Source organism: Grampus griseus (genome assembly GCF_964374135.1).
Source record: "Grampus griseus genome assembly, chromosome: 9".
Classification (NCBI taxonomy): Eukaryota; Metazoa; Chordata; class Mammalia; order Artiodactyla; family Delphinidae; genus Grampus; species Grampus griseus.
Window position 1 is genome coordinate 40,838,270 of NC_139003.1, and position 26,394 is coordinate 40,864,663.

The 26,394-nt window shown below is 40.6% G+C and overlaps 1 protein-coding gene across 1 annotated transcript in view; it reads left to right on the forward strand.

Moving 5' to 3' along the window:
* Positions 1 to 26,394, forward strand: part of AOAH (acyloxyacyl hydrolase) — a 170,805-nt gene that overhangs the window by 98,548 nt on the left and 45,863 nt on the right. Inside the window, exon 13 of the mRNA XM_082662092.1 lies at positions 18,722 to 18,804. Coding sequence (XP_082518218.1) covers positions 18,722 to 18,804 — 83 coding nt within the window. The remainder of the gene's footprint in view (positions 1 to 18,721; positions 18,805 to 26,394) is intronic.

Consider the following 26,394-nt stretch of genomic DNA (forward strand, 5'->3'; position numbering starts at 1 on the left):
GAAAAATTCTCAAGCACAACACTGAATTTTTCTGCCTCAAGAGACAAAGAAGTTTACTTGCTTATTTACTCTCATATATTAACATTTTAAAAGGCAGCAGGCAGTTCTATTTTTAGTTTTTTAAGGAACCTCCATACTGTTCTCCACAGTGGCTGTATCAATTTACATTCCCACCAACAGTGCATGAGGGTTCCCTTTTCTCCACACCCTCTCCATTTATTGTTTGTAGATTTTTTGATGATGGCCATTCTGGTGTGAGATGATATCGCATTGTAGTGTTGATTTGCATTTCTCTAATGATTAATGATGTTGAGCATTCTTTCATGTGTTTGTTGGCAATCTTCTTTGGAGAAATGTCTATTTAGGTCTTCTGCCCATTTTTGGATTGGGTTGTTTGTTTTTTTGATATTGAGCTGCATGAGCTGTTTAAAAAAAAAAAGGCAACAGGCAAGTCTCAATGGCTTAGAATCATCCTGGTTTTAATGCTCTGGAGTTGAAAGTAGAGAAGATGCATGGCGAGTCTGAGTGAACACAAACCCAGCGTGCTGTGTGGGACTGGGTGTTTTCTTGGGGCCTGGGGACAGCCATTTAGAGTTTGAGCACCCCATTTTTTAATTTAATAGACGACCTCGCATATCCTGAATAACTTATTCTTATCTTTACTCACTCATTTTAAAAATACTTATTAAATACTTACTACCTAATAAGGCACAGATGCCGTAGCTATTTCAAAGATAAATAAGGCTCATCCTGCCTCTGCAGTCAACTATAATCAAGGAGGGCAGATGAGAGAAATGTGCAAACATTGTTAATATGGGTTAAATGTGCCAAAAGACAACTGTCAACACAGAGCTACAGGGGTCAATAATGAAAGAAGAATTCATGGAAATGGTCAACAGCCACCTCCTTTTGGGGTGTTTGGCAAGGGGCTCAAACCTGAAAGGATTTAGGAGATGGGGACAATGAAAAAGGTAGAGAAAAGCTAGAAAAGATAACCAAACTTCAGGAAATGGCACTCATATTTATATAGAAATCATAATTTCCCTTATATTCGTGAGTGTAAGGGAAAGTAAAAGAAATGTGTCTTCAAGTTTAGGTGTAGATTTTCACATTTAATCATGTAAAGAAAATTAGGTCAGTCCTTGCCATTAAGTGTAACAATACTTACAGTATGATTAATAGAGATAATAGGAAGTAACCTTCATAGGCATTCCCTACATACCAAGCACTGTACTGAGTGTTACTTAGAGGTTTTCTCATTTCATCTCTTTGTGAGGTGGGTGGTATTATTTTCTGCATTTCAAAGTTGAGGAATCTAAGGGCTAAGTTGATAGGCTAAGAAACTTGACCAAGGCCACAGGTGAATAAGAAGTGGTAGGATCCGCGGTCATGGAACCTTGTGAATAATGGAACCAGAGAATAATTTGGTGAACCAAGGCACTCCTCGCTCACAACTTCCAACTTTTATGTGCTGTTTTTATTCTACCTGTGGGAACGTGACCCCCTTTAGCCATTGTCCCTGTGTTTGAGAGTGTAGCTCTAGGATGAGGAAATGACCAAGAACCAAAAATGCCCTCCCCACGTGAAGAGGTGGCATGCATTGTTTCAGACGTTGATCATGTGCCCATTGTCCCTTCCTAGGGCCCCCATACTCCCAGTGGTCTGAGGCCCCTGACAAAGACCAAAGGTGGTCTTTGTCACCTGGAACACGTCCAGAGATAGCCTGCCTAAAGCAGCATTGAGGACAACAGTCTTGTTTATCTCCCCACTGTCAACATCAAAATTGAGAAAATATTATTTAAGTACCCTCCACGCAATCCAGCTATCTATGTATAAAAGTACTTGGAAATTTCTCTAAATCCAGGCCTTTATGACAAACAAAAAGAATTAGTTATGACTGAGAAATGGACACAGTTTACCATACTTTTAATGGAAGCTTAAATTTACATATGAACCCCACCTTTTGACCTAAAGCCTCATGAAGTTGCCATTGAAGAAATACTAGTCTGATGTTTAAAATTAATTGTTAAATAGTTTAAACCTTCACTGGAGACACTCAAAGAATGAAAGGGGAATCCATTCCCGTGTGCAGCTAAAATGATGAAAACTTGTTTCCTCATCTTTTTCCACTTACAGCTCATACCCACCAATAGTTGCCCCACATGTCCTAAATGTAATTTTCCTAAAACCTCTACCCAAACTTAGCGCCTGCTCCCAAGCAGACTCTGTTCAGTTGTTTTCAGTTTTTGTTGGGCGGTGGGAGCGGGATCCAGTGTCCCTCTTTCTTTTCTGCCTCTATTCTGTCCTCAGACCAGGGGGTTCCTCCGTTATCAATGTGAAATCCTGCTAGCTCGCCAATCCTATTGCAGTTGCCAGCCATCATCCTATGAGAGCCCAGCAGGCAGATAGATCTTCCTTAGGAGAGAGGCAGCGGAGGAAAAGGGAGAGGAAAAGTTGTAAGTCATCAGACACAAATGGTTTATAATTCTTATGAAGGCTATGCAGAGGAAAAGTTGTAAGTCATCAGACACAAATGATTTATAATTCTTATGAGGGCTATGCAGAGGAAAAGTTGTAAGTCATCAGACACAAATGGTTTATAATTCTTATGAGGGCTATGCAGAGAGATTCTGACCACATGGCACGAAGGAGGGAACCGTCTAGGTGCAGCTTATGTGAAAATCGTCTCTATCGTGAGCTAGTCTGTGCTGACATAACACCTTCTTGTATTAGGCTCTGTACTGCTATTTACAAAACAGTCTGCTCATGCAACTTGCTCAGTGTTGACTCTAAGCATTATCCTTACCAGCTGTATTTCTAAGGAGATGCGCACCTCAGCTGGTTGGCCACCTGCCCTGCAGGGGTTTTTTCTCTATGCTTTTGTGGCCCAAGTTTTCTAGTTATCTCTCTCTTAGTGCTCTTTTGCCACCTGTTTCTGTGTACTGTGCCTGTGTTCTCTGCCGTTTAGCTGGAATGGAGAAGAATATATTTAACTCCCTTTGATAAAAAAGGAAATTATCTGTCTGGAATCAGAGTTGCAATGGATCCCCCATTAAGCAAAAACACAGCAGCATGACAGTCCCTGTGTGTCACCATCCGGTATGTCCCTTGTAGCAGTAGCTCCTATTAAACTCTCATATACTCTCATGTAAATTATACCTGCAGGTAACCTGTGCTAGTCCAGTCTTCTTAAAAGAACGAAGAGTTATCAAGTGTGTAACAATTACTAAAGAGAGATCGGCATAGGATGGGGGTCCTCTTCTGGTGGAGTCAGGAGAATAAATAGAACACTGACCTAGAGGCAGTGTTTGTGAGAGATGTGGCAGCTGCCATAGGCATTTTGAGCAAATGTCCTTTTAAGTCCAAATGCTTATCAACATGGGGTAGAATTTATGGATTTCTCTATTCAACTGGATCTCTAGAAAGTGCCTCCTATTATCTGTGATCAGCCTCATGCTTTGTGTATTAACAATGTTCTTTGGAAATGTACCTTTGAAAGCAAAAGTTTGGAAGAGAAGATGGTTGCTTTCCTTTCTTCTTCCATTATGCCCTCCACCCCCTCAAAATTTAGTATCTCCTGTATGAGATGAATATAACTCTAATTGAAATTACATGCATGTATTAAAAGACAAACATAACCGCTTAGTTTTACAAATCTTTACAACCTTCAGTTGAGTCAACATTAATGAAATCTGTTCTCTTGACTCTCAGGCTTCAGAAAATTCAAAAAGTTATATCCCTTAAAACCATGTGTTTTCTGAAAGAAATTGAGTAGTTCAAAGGCGAAAGCAAAAAGCCCTCTGTGAGGTTGGCAGCTTGGGGGCTGGGACCCTGACAATAGGGAGAACTCTAACAGTAAGTGAGAAGAAAAAAGTATTTTTTAAAGATTAAAAATAGTTATTTGTGTTCAGATCACTTTCAAAAGCAATTAATGTAACAGGAAAATCCTATTTAGGTTAAAGAAGCCAAGGCCCAGTAACCCATGTAGAAGGATAAAAAACAATACCAAAATTTCAGGAAGGAAGAACTTCTTGCTTAAAAGCAATACATAAATAGATAAGGGAGATTAAGAGGTACAGACTTCCAGCTGCAAAATAAATGAGTCTCAGGAATGAAGTGTACAGTGTGGGAAATATAGTCAATAACTATGTAATATCTTTGTATGGCGATAGATGGTAACTAGACTTATCATGGTGATCATTTTGAAATGCATAAAAATATCGAATCACTATGTTGTGTATCAGGAAGCAACAGAGTGTTATAGGTCAATTATACTTCAAAAACAAACAAACAAACTCATAGAAAAAGATCAGATTTGTGGTTACCAGAGGGGAGGGGGAGGGGGAATTGGATGAAGACAATCAAAAGGTACAAAGGTACAAACTTACAGTTATAAGAGAAATGAGTACTAGGGATGTAATGTACGAAATGATAAAATAATTAACACTACTACACATTATATATGACAATTGTTAAGAGAATAAACCCTAAGAATTCTCATCACAAGGAAAATAACTTTTTATGCTGTATCTATAAGAGATGATGGCTGTTCATTGAACTTATTATGATAATCATTTCATGATGGATGTAAGTCAAATCAATATGCAGTACACCTTAAACTTATATGGTGATGTGTGTCAGCTATATCTCAATGAAACTGGAAGAACAAAATGCAACATCTAAAATTCCAGAGCACTGTGAGTCCGTGTGGTAGAGTAGGAAGAAGTTTGTGTCTACAGGTGAAAGGGTTCTGGTTCTGTGTGGCTGTTAGGTGGAACATTTAGCATCCCTGGACTTCATTTATATGATGAAGTGGAGTTGCACCTGCCGATCTCTGACGTTCTCTCTGACATTCAGGTTTGGTTGTTGTAGGGCAACATGATGTTCAGGTCCACATCCTACTTTATGCTGCTGCTTGATTTAGAAGCATTAGGGAAAACTGCTGGAGAGAGATGCTCCTGCTTCTCTCCACCAAATATGCTTTCTCCGACCCTTAACTAGCCGTGCCTTGAGAAAAGATATGACTAAGTTTATGAGTCAGAGCCTGAAATGTTCTAGGAACCATGTTTCTTTAGGGCCAGGGATACTGTGCAATAGAAGTCAAGTTCATACATAGTAAGCCCTGCATTAGGTGTTTGACCAGCTTATTAGTTAAAGCGGTTCTCCATTACAATCCTTTATGCATACTATTTCTTCCAAGCGACCCCCAGAGAGGGAAACAGGTGACTCCAAATCCTTAACAGAAATAACCACCTGAACCCAACGCCTCTAACCTGAGAATTTATGATTATCCAAATCCCCTTCTGAAAGTGAGGCCAGGAGTCGGTCCAGACAGTGGAGTTCTGCCTGCCGGGGCTAAATGATAGAGAAGTTCTTCAAAGCTGGGAGTAAGAGCAGGGCAACAGACACAACTTAAAAAAAATAAAGTAAGCCTGCAGTTAGCCTTAAAAAGTCACAAAAGCCAAAAGAACCAAAAACAATGACCAAAGTTACCATATCAAGCTAGAGAGTTAAGAGTGAGACCAGTGGGTCAACATAAGTGGGTGCAAACTAGATGGAATTTTCTAGGGTAACTTTCTCCCTCTGCTTCTGACTTAAATTTGCTATTTGGGGCCAGAAACAGAGCAAATGCTTAGAAAGAAATAGACAAAGCCATTGTTATAAGTGGCACAGTAATGCTATTCAAGGACATTTAAACACACATCTTTGATGAGAGGTGTCCTAGAATCTGAGTGTTAAAGGTTATCTATTCTCTCCAACCCAATAGACATTATATGAGAGAACAGTTTTGAAAAGCAGTGTATAACTCCAAACCAAGTCACTTGGGGCATTAAAAACATAAAATTGGAGAGAAGGGATTTGCAGCTAACATTTGCCAACCTAATTTCCTGTTTAAAAAAAAAAAAAGACATGTAAGTACTAAGCACTAATAGGCTTAATAACCTTATTAAAACCATTATTCAAAATTTACATGCGATATAATTGCAAGTGATTAGCCATCTTATAATTATACTTTGCAAAACAAATAATTAGCCAAAGAGTTGGTCACTTTGAGGTTGGGTGAGGCTGATTGGAGTGAGAGATAGTCTACATCAGTGATTCTCCAAATGTGGTCCATGGACACCTGGGGTGGGTCTCTAAGACGTTTTCAGGGGGTCCACAGGATAAATCTATTTCACAACAATGCTAAAACAGTAGTTGCCTTTTGCACTGTGTAGCCCTTTGAACTGATGGTGAAAAAGCAATGGTGTGTAAAAAACTGCTGACATCTGAGCATGAATCAAAGCAGTGGCACCAAACTATATTAGTGGAGTCACTGTGGTCTTCACCTCCACACCTCCTGGATTAAAGAATAGGGGGGATCTTCCCTTGAAAATGTCACCTATAAGGTAAGAAAAAAAATATTAATTTTATTAAAGTAAGTACATGATTTTTAATGATTTCATCTGATGAAACGGGAAGTATGCATAGGGCACTTCTGCTGCATAACAAAATATGATAGTTATTCTAAGGAAAAGCACTTGTGTGAGAGAGTTGAGAACTGAATTAGTCAGTTTTTCATGGAACACCTTTCTTACTGAAAAAGACTGGAAAACAAGTTATAGTTATTTAGACTTGGATATATGGCAGGTATTGTATCTAAAATGAATGCAATGAGCTTGTCACTTCAGGGAAAACAACTGACAGTATTGATTACCAATCATAAAATTTGAGCTTTCAGAGAAAATTTAGAATTTTTGAAAAGTTGTGTCTTCTACTATAAACTTGACAGCTTCCTAATACTCCAAGTCCTTTCTAATGAGATACGTGGTGCTTGCAACAAGTATGATTTTTCAATATTGTATCATAAGATGCATCAACATTTGGAATATCTGCATAACTCAGTAAACCAATATTTTCTAAATGACAAGTTTGTGATACATGAAATCATGCCTGGGTGAAAGATCCATTCAAAGTACAAGCTAGACCAATGCACTTGAATGCAACATCATGCAAAAAGTCCATTTCAGATTCCATATTGCAACTAATCACCCTTTAAGAAACAACTGCTTGCTGAGTTTTGGTGTAGAATCAAAGAAGGCTATCAGTTGTTATCTAAAAAGGATATTAAAATGTTATTCACTTTCAACCTAAATGTATACTTAAGACAGGATTTTCTTCATATAATTCCATTAAAAGAACATATCACAACAGACAATGCAGAAGCTGATGTGAGAACCTAGCTGTCTTCTATTGACGTTAAGTCAGACATTGAAGAGATTTGCAAAATGGTAAAATGATGCTTTTCTTCTCAGTAATTGGGGGAAGGGTTGGAAAAATTTTTTTTTCAGAAAACAAATATTTCATTTATGTTAACATGTAATGGGCTTATTATTATTATTTTAAATGATTAATAATTAAATGATCTTTCAAATTTCTAAGTTTTAAGTTCCAGTATATAAATATTGGCAGCTATAACTCACATAAACAAAAGCTCTCTGGTTTCTTCAATAATTTTAAAAACATAAAGTGGTCCTGAGAGAAAAAAATTGAGAATTTCTGTTACAGGGAGTGAGTGTAGAAAAGAGATGTGGCTGAGGAGAGTGGTTGGGGGATGTCAACACGTAGAGGTTAGGGAAGAGAAGGAACGGCCCTCAAAGGGGAAAGAAAACTAGAAGCATTTAGTGTCCTGGAGGCCAAGTGAAGAAAGTGTTTCCAAAGGAGAAGTGCCCATCAGCCAGATGGTGCCTGAGGAAGAGGAAGATGAGAACTGAGAAGGACCACTGGGTGTCCAGGCAGTGATCAAGGGGACACTTTGACCAGAAACGTTTCAGTGGGGCGGAGATGGAAGTCTGATTGGAGAGAATAGGTTCAGGAGGTGATGAAGTAAATGCAGGTGAGCATACACAACTCATAGAGTTTTACTATCAAAGGGAGCAGAGAAGTGAGGTGATAGCCGATGGGGAATAAAAGATGAGGGAGACATTTTTAGATGAGAAATCCTGCAGCATGCTTGTGGAGTTAGGAAGAGCCAAAAGAGGGAGAAAGGCGGACAAAGGAAGGAACAGGTCTTAGACAAGGCAAGAAGGAATGGAATGCAGGCACAGGAAGGCTGCCTGGGGCAGGAAGGACCACCTGGAGACCCCGACTGCTAGCCCAGGACTCTTCCTGCTGTGTACTGACAAATCTCTCCACTGCGGTGATGTCCCCTTTGACCCTACTTAGTTTTTGGGGGTTCTTTTTTTTGACCCTACTGAGTTTTTAATTTTATTTTTTAATTTATTCAAATCATGAATACATTTTTATTTTACAAAAAATACTGAGCTATATAATGTAAAAAGCCAAAGCCCTCTCCCAATTTCATTCCCTTTCTCAGAAGAAAGTCCTGTTATCAATTTAGTGTGGTTTCTTACAGACCCTTTCTATGTATTTGTACATAAAGAAATAAATGCTTTGTTGGGCTTTTCCCGTAAATGACATCATACTATGCATAACATACTATAAATTAATGCTTTAACAATACTTCTTGAAACACTTTCCATTCTTGTGCAGAATGGTATTTCATAGTATGGTTGTTTTATTCTCCTACTGATGGACAGTCAACTTAATTCCAAGTTCTCATTAATTCCAATAATGCTGTAATGAACATTCTATGGTTCTCTTTATGACTACATATAAGGATGTCTTTAGAAAAAAATTACTGGATCAGAATGTATACATTTTTAATTTTTTATAATCCTTCCAAAATGGCTACACCAATTTACAGTCCCACAAATATTGTATAAGAATACTTGTTTCGGGCTTCCCTGGTGGCACAGTGGTTGGGAGTCCGCCTGCTGGTGCAGGGGACACGGGTTCGTGCCCCGGTCCGGGAGGATCCCACATGCCGCGGGGCGGCTGGGCCCGTGAGCCATGGCCGCTGAGCCTGCGCATCCGGAGCCTGTGCTCCGCAACGGGAGAGGCCACAGCAGTGAGAGGCCCGCGTACCGCCAAAAAAAAAAAAAAAAAAAAGAATACTTGTTTCCCCACACCTTTGTCAATACCGGCTATTGACAAATATCTTCTTAATTTTTTTCTGATCTCACAAAAAATATTTTATTGCTCTTCTAATATGTAACCTCTTGATTACTAGTGAGTTTGAGCATTTTTCATAGGTATTGAACCTCAGCTTTGTCTTATCTAGTTACCCCCGTTCATGCTTCAACAACCACCAGTCAGGGGTCAGTTCCTTTTGACGGCCTCTCCGTACTAACCCCCATCTGACTATACGATTCTCTCCTGAGCTCCTATTTTGCCCCTTCAATACCAATGTCGTCTCACTTGTCATAACTGTTTACTCACTGTCTCCCCACTCCACCCACCCCATACCAGACTCTGAGCATCTCGAGTGCCAGAATTCGGCTTGACTTCGCTCTGGGGCCCTAGCCCCTGGCACAGAGTGTGGCACCATAGCAGGTACTCAATAAAAGAATCACTAAGTTTATAATGGCATCACTTTATATTTGCAGAGTGTGGTATGATCTACAAACATCCTTCCCTTGCATTTACTCAGATTGCCTAAATCAAATCAGATTTGCAGGAATTAACATTTCAGGGAAAACACCAGGAACATGGGAGGAGGAGTATAAACAGCATGAATTTGATCACCAGCTGCATAACAGGACGCATATAAAAATAAATCAGTGTAACTTAAGCCCTTGGACTTCTAAGTGGGTTCGATAATAAATGTTCTACAAGAAATTAGCAAAATTCATCATAATATTAAAGTAAATACACAGTCAACAAATTGGAGAAAATAAGTTTAAAGTAAAATTACCAATTCAGTAGTCAGGTAGAAAGAATAAAACAAAGGAGAGATCTGCTATTTGGTCAATAATAGATAAATTAAGCATTGATGTGATTTTTTTGTCCAGAATGATATAATTTTACAGCAGTCTAGATTGATCAAAGTAAATGTACAACCTCCAAATTTTTCTAGTAGAATTGTTGTAACCAACTGAACTTGAGATTTTAGGCCATCTCATAAAGCTCAAATATAGATCACAGAGATAGTTCATCAGTATTCTACAAAAACTGTTTCTGTGAAACGCTAGTTCCACAAGATGTTAAAAGGTATTATGCACACTTTTTAAAAAGATTCCTAGGTCAAATAAGTTTTGGAAATGCTGGTTTAAATAAAGGGAAACAGGTTTATTCAGTGTAAGGCTTATCAGAGCCTTCAATAAGCCCCAAAAGTTTTGTATATAGCTCCAAGGTATAATATGAAACATTTCTTAAACTAATCTGACCACAGAACCATGTAGAATGTGTGTGTGGTTTATGAGAAAAATATGTCTCAAGAAACTAGTGTTGCACAGAGCATGCTTTGAGAAATAGTGTTGAGATTACTAAAACGATCTTCTTCTATGCCACAAATGATCTTTTCAGATTTATAAGCATCCACAGGCTTAAATCCCTCCGTTTTATCACAGTTTAAAGTTTTCCCTGATACAGTGGCCTAGAATCAAATCTGAGGCTGGCAAAAGCCAGGATGGAGAGAGTTATAATGCCACAAGCTCAGAGAAGGGCAGAGGAAGGAATCTTAGTGGAAAGTTAACAGGTAAGAAGCCTTGTGTGAGTATAGCAGCTTATGAATTATTGAACACGATGCCCCTGAAGTCTATTTCCCTCTACTATTTTGCTGCTCCAAATTCAAAAATCTATCATGCTGTCTTGCTAATCTTTTCATGTCTGAACTCCTGGGACCTCCTCTGCAGTCATCCTCACCCTGCAAGCCCCCCTGCATAATTAGCCCATTGCCAGGCTCTTTGAATACACAACGAGTCATATTCTGCATGTTTATCTCTCTCTGAGGCTGAAATCTTGGTTCTCCTGTGATGCAGTGAATTAGGGGCTACACAGGGCTCTGGGATGTGGCTAGTATCAAAGAGCTAGAAGGAATTTTAAAAGTTCTTTAATCCATCTCCCTGGCCCCATGCTGGCCTGATCTCCATCCACATCGGAAAGCAAATTATCCACCCTTGTCTTAAAACTTCCTAGCAGTAGAGGTCCCTGAATAAAGCCTGTCTAGTCTCTAAATTATCCAACTTTATCCCAATCCACTCCCCTGTCCTAACCGTTCACATCAAATGTTACCATTTCTCTCTCACTCACCTTCCAAGCCCCAGTCTTTTTTGTGTGACTTATTCCCATTCAGCTTCACAGGGTCTCAGAATTTATACCCAAACTAGCTGTGCTGCTAAAAAGAGTCAGAAATAGACTCAGAAACAGGACCTGATACATCACTGCTGCTTGAATAATATTTCACTCGGTTTATCCCAAAAACCCTCTGATATGCTAAGCCCTTTGGGAAACTGTTTTGTTGCCTCTCTCCAAGTGGGTTCTGCTTGGAATCAACATAGGAAGTGATAATTTTTTCAATTTTAAAACAACCCTTTTAATTTGTCTGCATTATTCTTGAGTCTTGTTCTTAATTTTACTCTTTCTTTTGTTTTGTTTTTCTTTCAGCCATAGCGAAATGAGGTGGGGGGGGTCATTAGAAGGCTCTCAGAGAAAGTGAGTTTGTGTTACCTGAGCCCATGTTGGGGAAAGCAACTAGTAGACATTCTGAGATTTATCTGTTTTGAATTTTGGTATTAGAAATCAAAATATGACTAGTGTGTCCTCAGTGGAAGGGCTATACTTCCCAGGCCCTACAACAGATGGAGCTGATAAAACTGGGAATTTAACATGGTGAACCTCCAAGCCTACTCTCAATGCTGAGGGCACCCCTACCTTAGACACTGGGGAATGTGTGAGGAAGAGAACTTTCAAACACTCCTTCTCTGCACCCCTCAAACTACAGGACTGAAGCTATTACCTCTTCTACTAACCCGTTGGACTGGGTTTTGATGCACAACAGAGGAAAAAGAGAAATAAAGATCATACAGGAGGGCTTCCCTGGTGGCATAGTGGTTGAGAGTCCGCCTGCCGATGCAGGGGACGCGGGTACGTGCCCCGGTCCGGGAACATCCCACATGCCGCGGAGCGGCTGGACCCGTGAGCCATGGCCGCTGAGCCTGCGCGTCCGGAGCCTGTGCTCTGCAACAGGAGAGGCCACAGCAGTGAGATCCCCGCGTACCGCAAAAAAAAAAAAAAAAAAAAAAAAAAAAAAAGATCATACAGAAAACTGGAGTCCAAGTAGGGAGAGGGGAGTGAGAAGAGGGGAATTTGAAACCAGAATGGTGATCACCGTTAACCTTACTATGCACGGTATCCTCAGTTTAGCCTATTAATTCAAGTTTCACTGACCCTGTATGTAAATAACTTTCTATTAAGCAATCTCCTCCATTTACAGGCATCTCAAATATTGTATTACAAGCTTCTCAACATATTGTACTGATCCCTCTATCTTCTCAGAATTCCTGAGCACTGCATGAGAAATTCAGTTCCTAAGATTTATAAGAGAGGTTATGTATTGAGAATGGGGATGAATGAAAATAGTAACTTTTTAGGTGAAATAGTTTCTAGTACTTAGTATTACAAAACCTTAATCCCAAAATTCTAGATGCTATTTCTGGTCAGAAATAGTAATGGAGCTATTTGCCTATTGATAAAGATTTCTATGTTCTTTCTGTAATGTGTGACTAACTGTATCTATAATATTAATATCCACACTGTTTACTCTCTATGAGCAGGTCAAGAACAAAACAATATTTCAGTACATAAATTCCATTTTTAGAATTATCAAAAATACCTTTCTGGCTAAATATTGGTAATCATTACTTTCCCAAAGGAAAATAACCCCTCTTTATTGACTGTGAAATTATTTTAGTATTGAACTCAGATCTAATGTCCATTTCCCATCTGTTTTTTCAAAATATAATAAAATAGTCATGGCAGAGGGCGTAGATGATGCAGTGTATAAAGTATTCATTTCAGGCTTCTGGGTAAGATAGCAGGTTGAACAAAGCATTTACTTCTCTTCCTTGAGAAACCCCACTAAAATGACAGTAAACGAATTTGTCCACAAGGACAAAGAGAACAGGAAGACCCAACAGCCACAAAATGTTGGAAGCCAGAAAGCAGAAGGACAAGTGGTAACTGACTTAGTCGATTCAAGAAAGTTGCGTCCTAAACTAGGAGGAGGGACAGCTGAGAAGCAACCCAGTCTACACCACAGAACCCCAGAGGCCTTGGGAACTGGCTCCATATGGTAGCTCTAGAAATGAAAGTGAGGCTAAAAACAAGTCTTGGTTGAAAGACTGTTGAAGTAGTTAGATCCTCGGATCTCTTCCCCTCCCTTATTCTGATATAAGACTAGGGTTTCTTCTCCGGAGATGCTAAAATCAAGAGCTTCTGGACTGGAAGACAGCAGACAAGGGGAGGTAGGAGCACTGTGCTAAAGCACAGGCATGCTGAACCTGAAGTCCACCCACCCCTGGACCCAGAGGACTGGCAACCCAGCTGGACACTAGAAGACCCTTCTCTGGGGAATCTGCACATCCTCAGAGGAAAGCCCCAAAGACTCGGACAGCAGGGGTTCCCTGAGAAAGGCCCAGCCAGTCCACCCTCTAGTAAGGGCCGTAGACAACAAGCCACACCCAGCAGGCCCACTTTCCTATCAGCTTTTGAGTTTTCAGCTAGTTTCCACTTTTACACATAAGCCAACAACCCAAGATCATCAGATATCTGAGACCAACCTCGAATGTGAAAAACAACACAAAAAACAAAGAGAAAAACAACTTCAAGATAACAGAGACAGTGCTCCAAGGGGAAATCTTTTTTAACTTTAATTAATATCCTACTTATAAAAATAATTAAAATGATATCTTCAAAAAAATAAGAGGAGATATTACATTCATGAAATTAAAACATTATACTAAAATTAAAGAAATATTCAGAGACCAACAATGATCATTGGGAGATTATACTAATGACATAAGATGAATTTCATGGATGTATTGAAAACTCATGTTGAGGATATCATCCAGAAAATAGAGCAAAAGACAAAGAGATGGAAACTAAGATAGAAAAACTAGGAAAATTAGAGGACCAGTCTAGGTGACCCAGTATCCAAATAATAGGAGTTCTAAGAAAGGAAGAAATCATCAATGGAATAATTCAAGAACACCTCTCAGAACTGAGTGACATGAATTTCCAGGTTGAAAGTGTGTCTAACACTGAATGGAAATAGAACTACACCAAGCCTGTCATCATGACACTTCAGAACACTTGGAACAGATGCTACTCAGGTTCTCAAAGGATTGAGGCACAGAATGGCTTCAGACAACAACATAGGTAGGTCAGGATCCAATGGATTGATTCCTTCAAACTTCTGAGGGAAAACGATATTAACCCAGAATTCTATAAGCATCTGTTCTGCACATCGACTGTTGTGTAAAAAGTACTCCAAAGTTTAGTGGCTTAAAACAAGGCATTTTTATACCTCACAGTTTGGGAGGTCAGGAATTCAGGCAGAGCTTGGCTGGCCAATTCTTCCTCTCCATGTAATATTGACCATGGACACGACAGTATTCACTTAGCGCTGGGCTGGAGGGTCCAAGATGGCTTCGCTCACACGAAGTGGGTGCCTGACAAGTGGTGACCAGAAGGTTGGGTTTAGCTGGATCTCTTTTCCTTTCCAGGTAGGGTTTGTTTTTTTTTAATAAACTAATTTTTGAGCAGTTTTAACTTTACAGAAAAAATGAGCAGAAAGTACTGAGAGTTCCCAAATAATCCCTCATCTCCTCAATTCCCCCTATTATTAACATCTCACATGAGTGTGGTAGATTTGTTATAAATGAAGAGCCAACATTGATACGTTATTCTTGACCAAAGTCTATAGTTTACATTAGGGTTTACTCTTTGTGTTGTGCATTCCATGCATTTTGACAAATGCATAATGACATATATCCACCATTACAGTATTGTACAGATTAGTTTCACTGCCCTAAAAAGCCCCTGTACTCCACCTGTTAATACCCGTCTCCCTCCTCTTAACCCCTGGAAACCACTGATTTTTTTATTGTCTCCATGTTTTGCCTTTTCCAGAATGTCACATAGTTGGAATCACACAGTATGCAGTCTTTTCAGATTGACTTCTTTTACTCAACAATATACACTTAAGCTTCCTCTATGTCTCTTCATGGCGTAATAGCTCACTTCCTTTTATTGCTGAATAATAGTCCTTTGTATGGGTGTACCACGGTTTATCTATTCACCTATTGAAGGACATCTTTGTTGCTTCCACTATAGGGCCTTTTTAACATGGTGTCTCCAGAAAGATAGTCAGACTTCTTAGGTGGTGGACCAGGGCTCCAAGAGACCAAAGTTGCCAAGATTCTTAAAAGCCAGAGGCCAAAACTGGCATAGTGTCGCTTCCACCATATCTTTTTGGTCAAAGAAGTAACAAGACAGCCAAGATTTAAGGGCAGGGGTGTCAAAGATAATGAGGCTATTCTTAAATCTACCACACCAGTCAACAAGAGGCAAACTGATAATTCTGGAGACCCATTTCCTCTTTCCTATCGGTACTTAACAAGAAGCTGATTCATCCTGTTTGGAACGCCTCCTTTTTAACAAAACAGTTACCTATCCCTGAAATTTATTATTATTATTATTATTATATAACAACTTATAAACACCAGAACCTGCTTTCCCTAAAAATATATAGGGTGTCCCATATGTGTCCAGTCTAGCTATGTCCTGTCTAAGACACTTTTCTATGAGACAATGAGAGTTCAGGGACCAGGTGAACGCTGCTACTTCTCTACTTGAAGTTCATCCCCAACAAGTCCTATTAACCCTTATTTGTGTTTGTATTTATGGTGCAAGCTGTGTTTCTGGGCCCACCCTACACCTCACCAGCAATACCTCACCACCCTACACCTCACTAAGTCAAAAATAAAAACATTTTCAGATGCTAAAAAAAGTAATGTTACTTCACACACATCCTTCAAACGTTACGTAAAAGTACTCTCCATCAAAAATAAGAAAAATGTGGTCTTCCAGGAAATAGGATATCTAACAAGTCAGGAAGAGGTGAAAAGGATCCCCAGGGTATGAAGAAGGAGGCTCCCAGGATATCTGCTCTGCAGCAGAGTGAGAGGGCAACAAGTCCTGATTAAGCAGGGCAAGAGGACCCAGGAGAGATTTCCACAAGGAGATGAAATTAAAAAACTATCTGATACATCAGAGCATATTGAAAAGAGATCAAAAAGATGATAAACAGTTAAGAAAATTAAACAAAGAAACAAAGGCAGCTATTAACTCCAGGGAATTGAAAGTGTTGTGAAGAGAAGAAAAAGCAATCATAGATCTGCTGTGAATAGCTAAATCCTCCTCTTGATAGTGAGAAGTGAATAGATAATGCCAAAGACTAAAAATCAAGAAGTAGCCTTGAAAGTATGTTATTTAGAGATAAGAAAGAAAATACGAAAAGACTCAGTCAAATAAGGTTGAAATTAATTGCCTCTGGGAGTGGAGAAATGGGGAGGAACGGGGAGTGTGAGCTTGCTGTTTATCACTACAAGCCTTATAGACTAAAATAGTTCAACTATTTTGTTCTGTAAGGCTCACCACTTCAAGTCTTTGCTCACATCCACCTTTTCAATAAGCCTTGTTCTGACCACTCTAATCCTAGCTCCCCTGCCTCCCTTTTTTCCATAGCATTTACTGTCTTCTAGCATGCTCCATAATTTGCCTATTCGTGATGTTTAGTGGGTTTTTTCCCCTGCCAGAATGTCAATGACACAGGGGCAGGGATCTTCGTCTTTTTCATTTACCAGTAGGACCCAGGTGCCTCGAATAGTGCCTGGAACATAGTAAGGCCCCTTAAACATTATTCAAGTAAAATGAATTTGATTTTTAAAACTATGCACATGGGTAGCTTTGATTTTAAAAAGTAAAATAAATCACTCACCTCAAAACTCTACCACAAAGCAATAATTCCATAATTATAATACTGTTCAGAGATCTTGGTCTTCTATTAAGAAATGTTACTAGTAGTTTCTTTTTTGGGGGGGGTTAATTGAAGTATAGTTGATTACAGTGTTGTATTAGTTTCTTTATTACATTCTTTTCCCTTATAAGTTATTACGAAATAACTTATAAGAGAAAAGAATGTGCTATACAGTAGGTCCTTGTTGGTTATCTATTTTATATATAGTAGTGTGTACATGTTAATCCCAAACTCCTAATTTATCCCTCCCTCCCCCTTTCCCCTTTGATAACCACAAGTTTTTCTTTCTATTATTATTAGTTTCCTCAGACTTCAGAAAGAACAATACTTACAGTGCATTCTAAGTGCCCAAACCTGAAGCACTGAGACAGTAGGCAAGCACTATAATACAATGAGTGAGACTTACATAACACTTAAAAATAAGTGATGATTTATGTAAGGTTGTGAGATATGAAGTTTATTATAATGAAGAGAAGATAAAATACATTTGAGGAATAATCAAATATATCTGAGTTTGATTATTATTCATTAGTTTATACCTGGTCTTGTTTCAAAATGGATTTTAGGAAGCCTATAAAAGTATAGAGAACATAACATTAAATTCCATTTAAATTAAATTAAAGTTTGGCAAAAGAAGATAGAAAATCAAAGATGGGACAAAGAGAAGCCAATAAAGTGACTTAAAATATGTGCAGTTACAGCCTGATGCTGGTTGAAAATTTGTCTCTAAAATCTGTGTCCATTAGTATTAGATTCAGCTATAAGTAACGGAGAAACTCAATGTATGGGTGGTTTAAATAAGATGACAGATGAGTTTATTTCTCTCACATGTGCAGTCCAGATCTGATATGGGAGGTCAGCTCCACTGGTCCTCAGGGATCCAGAGCCCTTCCAGCTCATGCCTCTGTTTTCTCAGTGTAGAACTTACCCCATAGTCCAAGATGACAGCATTCCTATTGTGGGCAGCAGAATGGAGAAAAAGGACTAAGCAAGGGTCACCTGCCAATTGTTTCCTGAGAAACAGTCCCAGAAACTGTCACTGGATACTTCTTCCATCTTATTGTCCAGAATTTAGTGAAGTGGCCACTCCTAGCTGCAAGGGAAGCTGAGTAAAGCAGTCATCATTTGGGGCAGACACATGTCCTACTGAAACTTCTATTAAAATGGATGAAGGGGGGCTTCCCTGGTGGCGCAGTGGTTGAGAGTCCGCCTGCCGATGCAGGGGACACGGGTTCGTGCCCCAGTCTGGGAAGATCCCACATACCGCGGAGCGGCTGGGCCTGTGGGCCATGGCCACTGAGCCTGCGCGTCCAGAGCCTGTGCTCCGCAACGGGAGAGGCCACAACAGTGAGAGGCCCGCGTGCTGAAAAAAAAAAAAAAAAATGGATGAAGGGGGAGAAATGGATCTGAAAGACAACAGGAGTGTCTGCCACAGCTTCACAGCAACCAAAAGAAGAAAGGGAACATGATCAGATTCAAAATAACCGAGTTGGTAAAAATGACCAGTTGCTCAAGAGACTTACAGCAGCTCTTGGTTAAAAGGCTAGAAAGGGATGACTGGAAGTCTTCATAAAAAGAAGAAAAAGTTTGATCTTATCACATCAGTGCAACCCATTTTGTAGAACTGTTTCTTATAACAACTCCTAATAATGTATTGACAGTTTAGAGAAAATGTGCCTGCAGAGATTTGATTTTCTGAGTTCATTTTCACATTTAAAAAATCATAATAAAACCATGTTTCTTTTAACTCCATCATGTGAATGTCCTGTCATTAAATATACACATATATATTTCTTTCAGAGTTAAAGAAAACTCTATTTACCTTCGTTTACGGAAAAGAAACCACTGCAATCACAGGGACTACCAGAACATTTCAAGAAATGGTATGTAGTGTTCCATTGAAACTTTCACCAATGTACCTTTAATGATTGGTTTCATTTCATAAGCACCACAAAAGCAGAGGATTAGATAATAATGAACATAGAATAAAATGAACAGTCCCCCTTTTCAATACCATTTCCTTTTCTGAGAGAGGGGCCCTTTTAAGGCCTTTTACCCATAGCAAAAGAGAACAAGACAAGATGCCGTTAAGGTAGAGACCACGGGGACACCTCAGTCATCCAAGAGCAAAGCTCTAGAAAGGCCAAGGTGCAGGGCATCAAGGCTCAGGAAGCAAGACCAAAGTGAGCATTTGCAGAACAAGGGCTGAGCGAAATCAAGGTCATTGCAAAGACTCTGCCCTCCCTTATGGTGCAAAGTCTCCCACATTTCTACTGGGGTTGGAGTTTTATGAAAAATAGCTAAAAGTTTGTGGCTGAAACCCCCCAAAGCCATTTTAAAAAGGAACGTGTTTTCAGGGTATTGTCTCCATCAGCTTCCCATGTTTCCCAGACATCTGTGTCTTCTGGGCTTGTTTCTTACCTGTGTGGTTCTCACCTCCCACCTTGGATGCAGATTCAGTCCACAAGATTTTGATGTAACTCCAGATTGATTAACCATGGCGTGGCTAGTACCTAATGAGCTGCTGAGTAAGGTTTTGTGACACATAATGCAGAGATGGCACTTAGTCTGTGTGTTGCCACTCCATCTTCCAAAGTCTGGGGAAGATATTAACTAACCCACCTAAGCACTCCTGTCTGCTATTCTGCTTCAGCCATGCTCACAACACAGCACACCTGCCAATCATCATCAACAGATTAGACTTGGCACATAAAGTTAAACCTATTCGCCATCCCTATGCCATCTGTAATCAACAGAGCATTAAGGAATTTTCCAAGCAGTACAAGTTTTATCTAAATATATGACCTACAAATAATGTATTGTTTATTATATATATTCTATGCAGAACAAATGTTCTATTCTAAGGACAACATAGTTTTTTTCTTACTAATAAAATAATAGCTGATTGTTGATCTCTTCCAAACGCTAAGAACAATTTATGTATAATATTTCACCTAATCCTTTCAACAAACTATAAAGCAAGTATTTATTATATGACATATTATATTACTTCAATTCTAAGATAGCATTGATTGTATTAGCTCTGGGGAGTGTTAACGGTGGAAAAAGGAAAGAAAAATGGCAATGTACTCATTGATTGCAGTGCTCAACCCAGTATCAAATGTATTAAAATGCGTTTCTCAGAATTGGGAATTTTTAATGATATCTACACTGTTACAGCTGAGAAAACAGAGGCATAGAGAGAACAAAGAGTCCTGTCCAGGTCACAGAATAGAAAGTTGCAGAGCTGGAATTTGTACCCAGCTTATCTCACTCCACTCAGACACCAACGACGATAATACAGTCACTGGTCTGTGATCCGAGATTGACCCACAGAAAGAAATCAACCTTGTCTCTCTGCGTATGAACATGACCAACAGTCTATTGGAAAGTTGTCCTGCAACCTGCCTAAGAATCATCATAGACACAAAGTGAATACTGACCGCTTGTTGCTCTCTCTCTTCTCCTTTAATGAGATATTCAAACAGTCCCAGTGCTGGCAAAAGCTCTCTGTCGGTGTAGACTGTAAAAACAAAGAACACAAAAACACCATGTGGAATATTATGCAGCTCTAGAAAATGAGGACTAAAAGTCCATATACTTTTATTTAGAAAGACAAAACACCGCCAAAAGAAAAATTAGCATATAAAATTGGATAGTATAATTTAATTTCTACTGTATTTTGAAAAGAAAAGAAAAAACTAGCTGTACATAAGAAAATTGGTAGAAAATACACCAAAATCATTATGTTTGATAAATTATGGGTGATAGCTTTCATTTTTTTTAATATTTCTGTTTCCCACAGATTTTGGTTTTATATAGAAATAACAACCAAAAAAAATCTAGATGGAAACTGAAGGAACAGTAAAGACCTTGCCCAAGGTCCGCAGCCAAGAGTGCATGTTAGGGTGCAGAATAAGGAATAGGATTCAGCTAGAAATGCAGGCTGGAAGCTGTGCTCTCCCCGTGTGCCTGTGACACCAGCATTTCTCTCTCACAAGACCCAGACGTGTCATCTCAATGTCACTTTGCTCCCACAATGAATGCAGCCATCTTCTGTAAAATCTAAAAGGCCAAAGTAAAACTCTCTGAAAAGTACTCAGTACAATTTATAGTAGACATCTCTCCTTCTGTGGTACACGTCTTGACAGCATTTCTTTAAAATTCAGATCGTGGAGATAAAAAAGGAGAAAGGAGATGGGAGGATAGCCTAATCACGAAAAAACATGGATGTCAAAATTTGATTGACATCCATGGCTTCTGTCAGACTTTTATCTAATGAATAGATGCTGGGGTGGAGTTGGGGGTGAGGAGTGTTTCTGTTCTTTTCTTTAAATTCAAAATCCTTAGAAATACAGAGAGTGTACACTTTGTCTAGTATAACTTCTTTGAAGATGCTTCTTGACTATTTTTCTAAGGATGTAATTATAAAAAAAATTTTTTTAAGTTTCTCATAGTTACTCATTATTTAATGTCCTGGCTTTATTCTCCAGCACATCTTCCTGTTTTCTGCTGCTTTCCTCACTATGGATTTTTCCTTTGATTATTATGCAGCGTGTAAACTGACTGCCAGTGCCAAATTATTTCAATTACTCCCCAAGGTTTTTATTAAATATAGAAAAAGTCGGCTTTCTATAGCCTGCATTTTTATGTCTACACTTATTTTTCAGAACCAGTGAGAGAGAAAGGAAAAAGGGAAGAAAGAGTTGAATGGAATATGAAAGTGTTTCTTAAAAATTGTGTAATAAGAATTAAAGAAACAGCTCCTATTTTCCTCTTGAGGTTTATGTACAAGATCTCAAAAATTTCTATAGATAGCTCTCCCATGAACCATTGCCAGTGATTATAAGGTACTTTAAAATGTAAACTGTTGAAGTCATTTTAATTTGGGTACTAATTCTCTGGCATAGAGGGTTAAGCGTAGGAAGTTTCTTGCTAAGCCTTCTTTACAATCAGCAAAGGAGATGGGTTGCAGCAGCCCTTACAGCTCCCAACATGCCAACACGGCTCGGGTGGGGAGCAGAAGGGAGTGCGGTGAAGGGGGAAAGGGTCAAAACACCAGGGGGTTGGCTGGGTCCTCACAGAATATCACCTCACTTCTCAGGATACAAGGTGAAGCCCAGAGAACAGAGAGCAGAGGTCTTCCCCTCCTTGTTACTTCATAAAGTCTTTTTTCTTTGTGTATAAAATAGCAGACTGGTTTTGAATTTAGGCCCTGGAAATGTTCTGTGACTTGGACAAATTGTTAAATTTCTCTGGTCCGTTTCTTCATCTATAAAATGGGGATCATGGTTGGATGAGCACAATTGCCCAAGGCGATGCCAGGATCTCATTCTTTGTTGCCATTGCAACAAGCCAGCTCCAATGGGATTCTTCACCCCACCCTCCTGGGGGAAAGGCTGCACCCAAACTCAGCGGGATGATGGGGTTCAGGGGACAAGCCCAGCCTTGTAAGTTTGTCCTTTCCCCAATAAAGCCAATTCCTTAAACTATGTCACATGACATGAAGGAATTCATCACAGAACCCAGATGGGTCTCCCTTTGCAAAGTGGCGGTGATAGCAGTCCATACTTGAACTTCACTGGGCCGTGGTAAGGTTGAATGGGGAAATACAGTGCTTCCTGATCTTCCATCTTTGTTGCTACCTTCACCCACCACCTGTCCTGTTATTTACTCAGCATTTAAAAACAATCAGTCACTTTTTCAATATAAATTTTTGTTTAAAGAAGCAAGTAGATTTGAAAAATCAAAAATAAATTTAAAAAACATATGTCCATGTTGGGAAGGCCTGTGGCTCCCAGAGTTCAAGGGCAGAAAGAGGGACATCTAGCATTGAGTTTCCCGGCCCCTGGGAACAGTAGCTAGCAGGAAGGTAATGGGGATAGGGGAGGGGCTGCCAGCCCCATCGGGAGAATCTGGCAGAAAGAAAGGGGCTTCCTCTGGGAGGAAGAAGCTGGGCTAGGGATAGGAGTGGGCAGTGATGGAAACTGGTAGCTGGCAGATCTAAGATTGACAGAGGGGATCTGGGGCGAAGGCTAGAGGAGAAATGAGGGGACTGCAGAGGGAGCCCTGGGGAATGGGAGGCAAGTGCAGCCTGGGGAGCAGGCTCGGGGCTCCCCTAGAGAGGCTGGAGGAGACAATGGGCAAGGGCAGGGTTAAGGCGACGGTGTGAGAACTGAGGGTGGGGCAGTGAAAGACCCCTGCTGATGGGTGAGGCAAGAGGTGGAAGCTGTGGGTGGAAGGGGCTGGAGAACAAGCCTTGGCTGCTTGAGCTGGAAGCTCTAGAACATGTTGGAAGGGGCAGAAGCAGATGAGGGGTGTCATCTTCTACCCAGCAATGATCACCCCTCAGAGACTAGTGCTTCAGGCGTGGACGCCAGTCAATATTCAGCTGGGGAGGCCAACACAGCAAACATGGACCCCAAAAGCACCTGCTATACCCGTGCTGCACATTCCAATCTTTGGGACCTCATCAAAGGTCTTGGGCCTTAGGCCTCGTGCTCAGAGAGGACTCAATAAGTATTAGTTGTTTTTTTTTTTGCGGTACGCGGGCCTCTCACTGTTGTGGCCTCTCCTGTTGCGGAGCACAGGCTCTGGACGCGCAGGCTCAGCGGCCATGGCTCACGGGCCCGGCCGCTCCGTGACATGTGGGATCTTCCCGGACCGGGGCACGAACCCGTGTCCCCTGCATCGGCAGGCGGACTCTCAACCACTGCGCCACCAGTGAAGCCCAGTATTAGCTTTTATTCAGCCCTCACATAAGCCCTTTGTCCCTGCCTCTGTTGTTGCATTTCTTCACCTGTAGCTGAGCCATTTGCTTTAAGTCTGGCTTCCCAGTCTGACGGTGAGGACAAGCTGCATGGGAAACAAATTTGTACTCCCAGCCCTGAGCTGAGCTTCTGCTGCACATAGTAGGGACTTGTCAAACTGACACGCTTTTTTTTAAACTAAATAACTCTCAGGAGTTACATTTAACCTTTGAAGAGAAGAAAAGCACACACAGTAATCTTTTGCCAACCTGAATACCTCCATGGTGGGCAAAAACCATGAGTGACAAGATTATGCTTCATCTAAAATAAAGGGTAGAAGAAAAGCAAATGTTAACATGATATTCAATATCAGTATGTATTTTAAAGTAAAGAAAAATTCGTAAGGCATCTACTTCTAAAATAAACAAAACTCATCTGCTTATGAAACAAGCAAATCCCAGCCCTGAGCCTCCATGGCCACACAGCCTGCAGAGGAGGGCACTCTGATGGTCTTAGAGGCTGCACCACGGATCTCTTTACAGTTTGCAAGCAGGACTTTACTGGCTTGAAACAGAATGTCTTTTTCACCTGCAGCCTTCCTCATTTTATTTTTGCAAGTTTAGCAAAACCTTGGTGTCAACACCTGTTTGGGGTTGTTTTGTTTTCAGAAAGTCAAAAGTGCCGAAGAGCATGTCTTCTTGGAGGGGCCCATCCATACAGTGAGAGGTCGCCCCTCTCTGTGCACCCATGTGCTCACCCACTTAGTGGGAGAGTGGGGAGTAAGGGACTAACTGCAAGTATATAGATATGAAAAAGGGAGAATTTTAACACTTGCCAAAGTGCATGTGTTTGCAGCCTCACCTACCCAGCCTCACCCCAATCCCTTTGCCACAAACCAAATTCAGTCTTGAACTTCTTAAATTGTCTACCCACCCTCCATCCCCCACACCCCCCAAAAAACAACTTCATCTTGCTGGTTCCCTTGTTTAGCCTTTGGTTAAACCATCTGAAGAATGGGAGAGAATCTGACAGACCAGGAGAAACTAGAAAAAAAGGGGCAAAATTCAGGCAGCCTGTGGAATTCATACTCAGACCATCTACAGGATAAAGTCTCAGGAAGTCTAAGTGGGTGGGGTGAAGAGAAGGGAAAGTTGGGCAGCGAAGGGGTGAGGGAAGAGTTTCTAAGGCAAATGGAGGAGGAGGCCTTGGAGCAGAATCAGAGTGAGAGGAGGGGACGGCAGAGGAGAGGGGGTTTCTACATGATGTGGGACATCACATCGTGTCCATGACAACTGTGAGTCCAGCTCAGGGCTCCTTCTCATGACTCTTGGACTGTTTCTCCTACACATCGCTGCTCTGGGATGAATCATATGAGATTCACATGTGAATCACGTGAGCAAAGAAAACAACCTTATTCATATTCCACACGATAATGCGACTCTCTCCTGTTGCTCTGCAGTGAAAAATCAGGAGAGGCGAGCTCCAGATTCATGAGAATGATCCTTCATGCCTTCATTAATTCTACAGTTATTTTTGAGCACCAGTCGCTGTAATAGACACAGAGGATAAAAAGACTAAACGTTAATGCAAGCCTAGACCGTGTTCAGGTTCTGACCCCTCAATGGCTGGTTCTATAACCTCAGTGAGTCCCTTCCCCATTCTGAGCCTCAGTTTCCCTGAAATAAAGGGCTTAAACAGGATAATCAACGTCCATCCAAGCTCTATGATTCTGAAATCCTAAATCAGAGTGTCTTAGACTAGCAATCCTCAGACTCACTCCATGTTTAAGTTTTTGGTTTTTTAATGTGGTTTATTGCCGATGTTTAATAATCAAGAGATTTTACATAAAAATCCAATTTCCTATTTCTCTTAGAAAATCAGCAGTTCTGGTAAACAGCCATGCTCCTGCCTGACAACAATGGGTTGGCACTGAGTAGTGGCCTCCCCTTCAGGTGGATCATGGGCTGTGTGTTTGGCCGAGGTTCCCACTCTGTTCCATTCACACGTGGACTTAGCTACCTGGCCCCTGTGGCCATTTGAGAGTTCAACCCCGTCCCAAGTCTAATGGTCAGCTATTCAAGGGAAAGTGAACTAGGACTTTGATGCACAACAAGTCAGAGGGTGCGAAAGTGAGGAATAGCTCTTGAGAGTTGACCAGGCCCTGGGCGTCCAGCAGAGGGACAGAAGCTGCCGCTGGGAAGTGTTCTAACAAGACTAGACACGGGGGAGAAATCCATCCTGCTCTTAAGCCTGACTGAGAGGATTTTGATTCCTCAACAAGCACAAGAACTGTCGAAGGAGCTTGTCCTGGGCACAGAGACACCACTCTTCAGGCCTTACTCCAAGCCAGAAGGAACAGGTTGATGTCCTTCCAGTCTCCAGGCAGCTAATCGTGTTTCTCTCAGAAATGCTGCAAAGGACCGTTGGTCAGGGCACAGCCCTCTACGGCATCTGTTAGCAGGATGGGCAGATTCAGCTGGAGAGTTGTTTGAAGTGGCTACTGTTATTATTACTTTTATAGACTTTAGCTAATACTAAGTACTGCTTAATTAGTTCAGATTGCTTTAACCAAGTACCACAGTGGGTAATTTATAAATGGAAATTTATTTCCCACAGGTCTGGAGGCTCAGGGTACCTGCATGGGCAGGTTCTGATGAGAGCCTTCTTCCAGGTTGCAAACTGCTGACTTCTCGTTGCATCCCCTGGCGGCATGGCAGAAGGAGA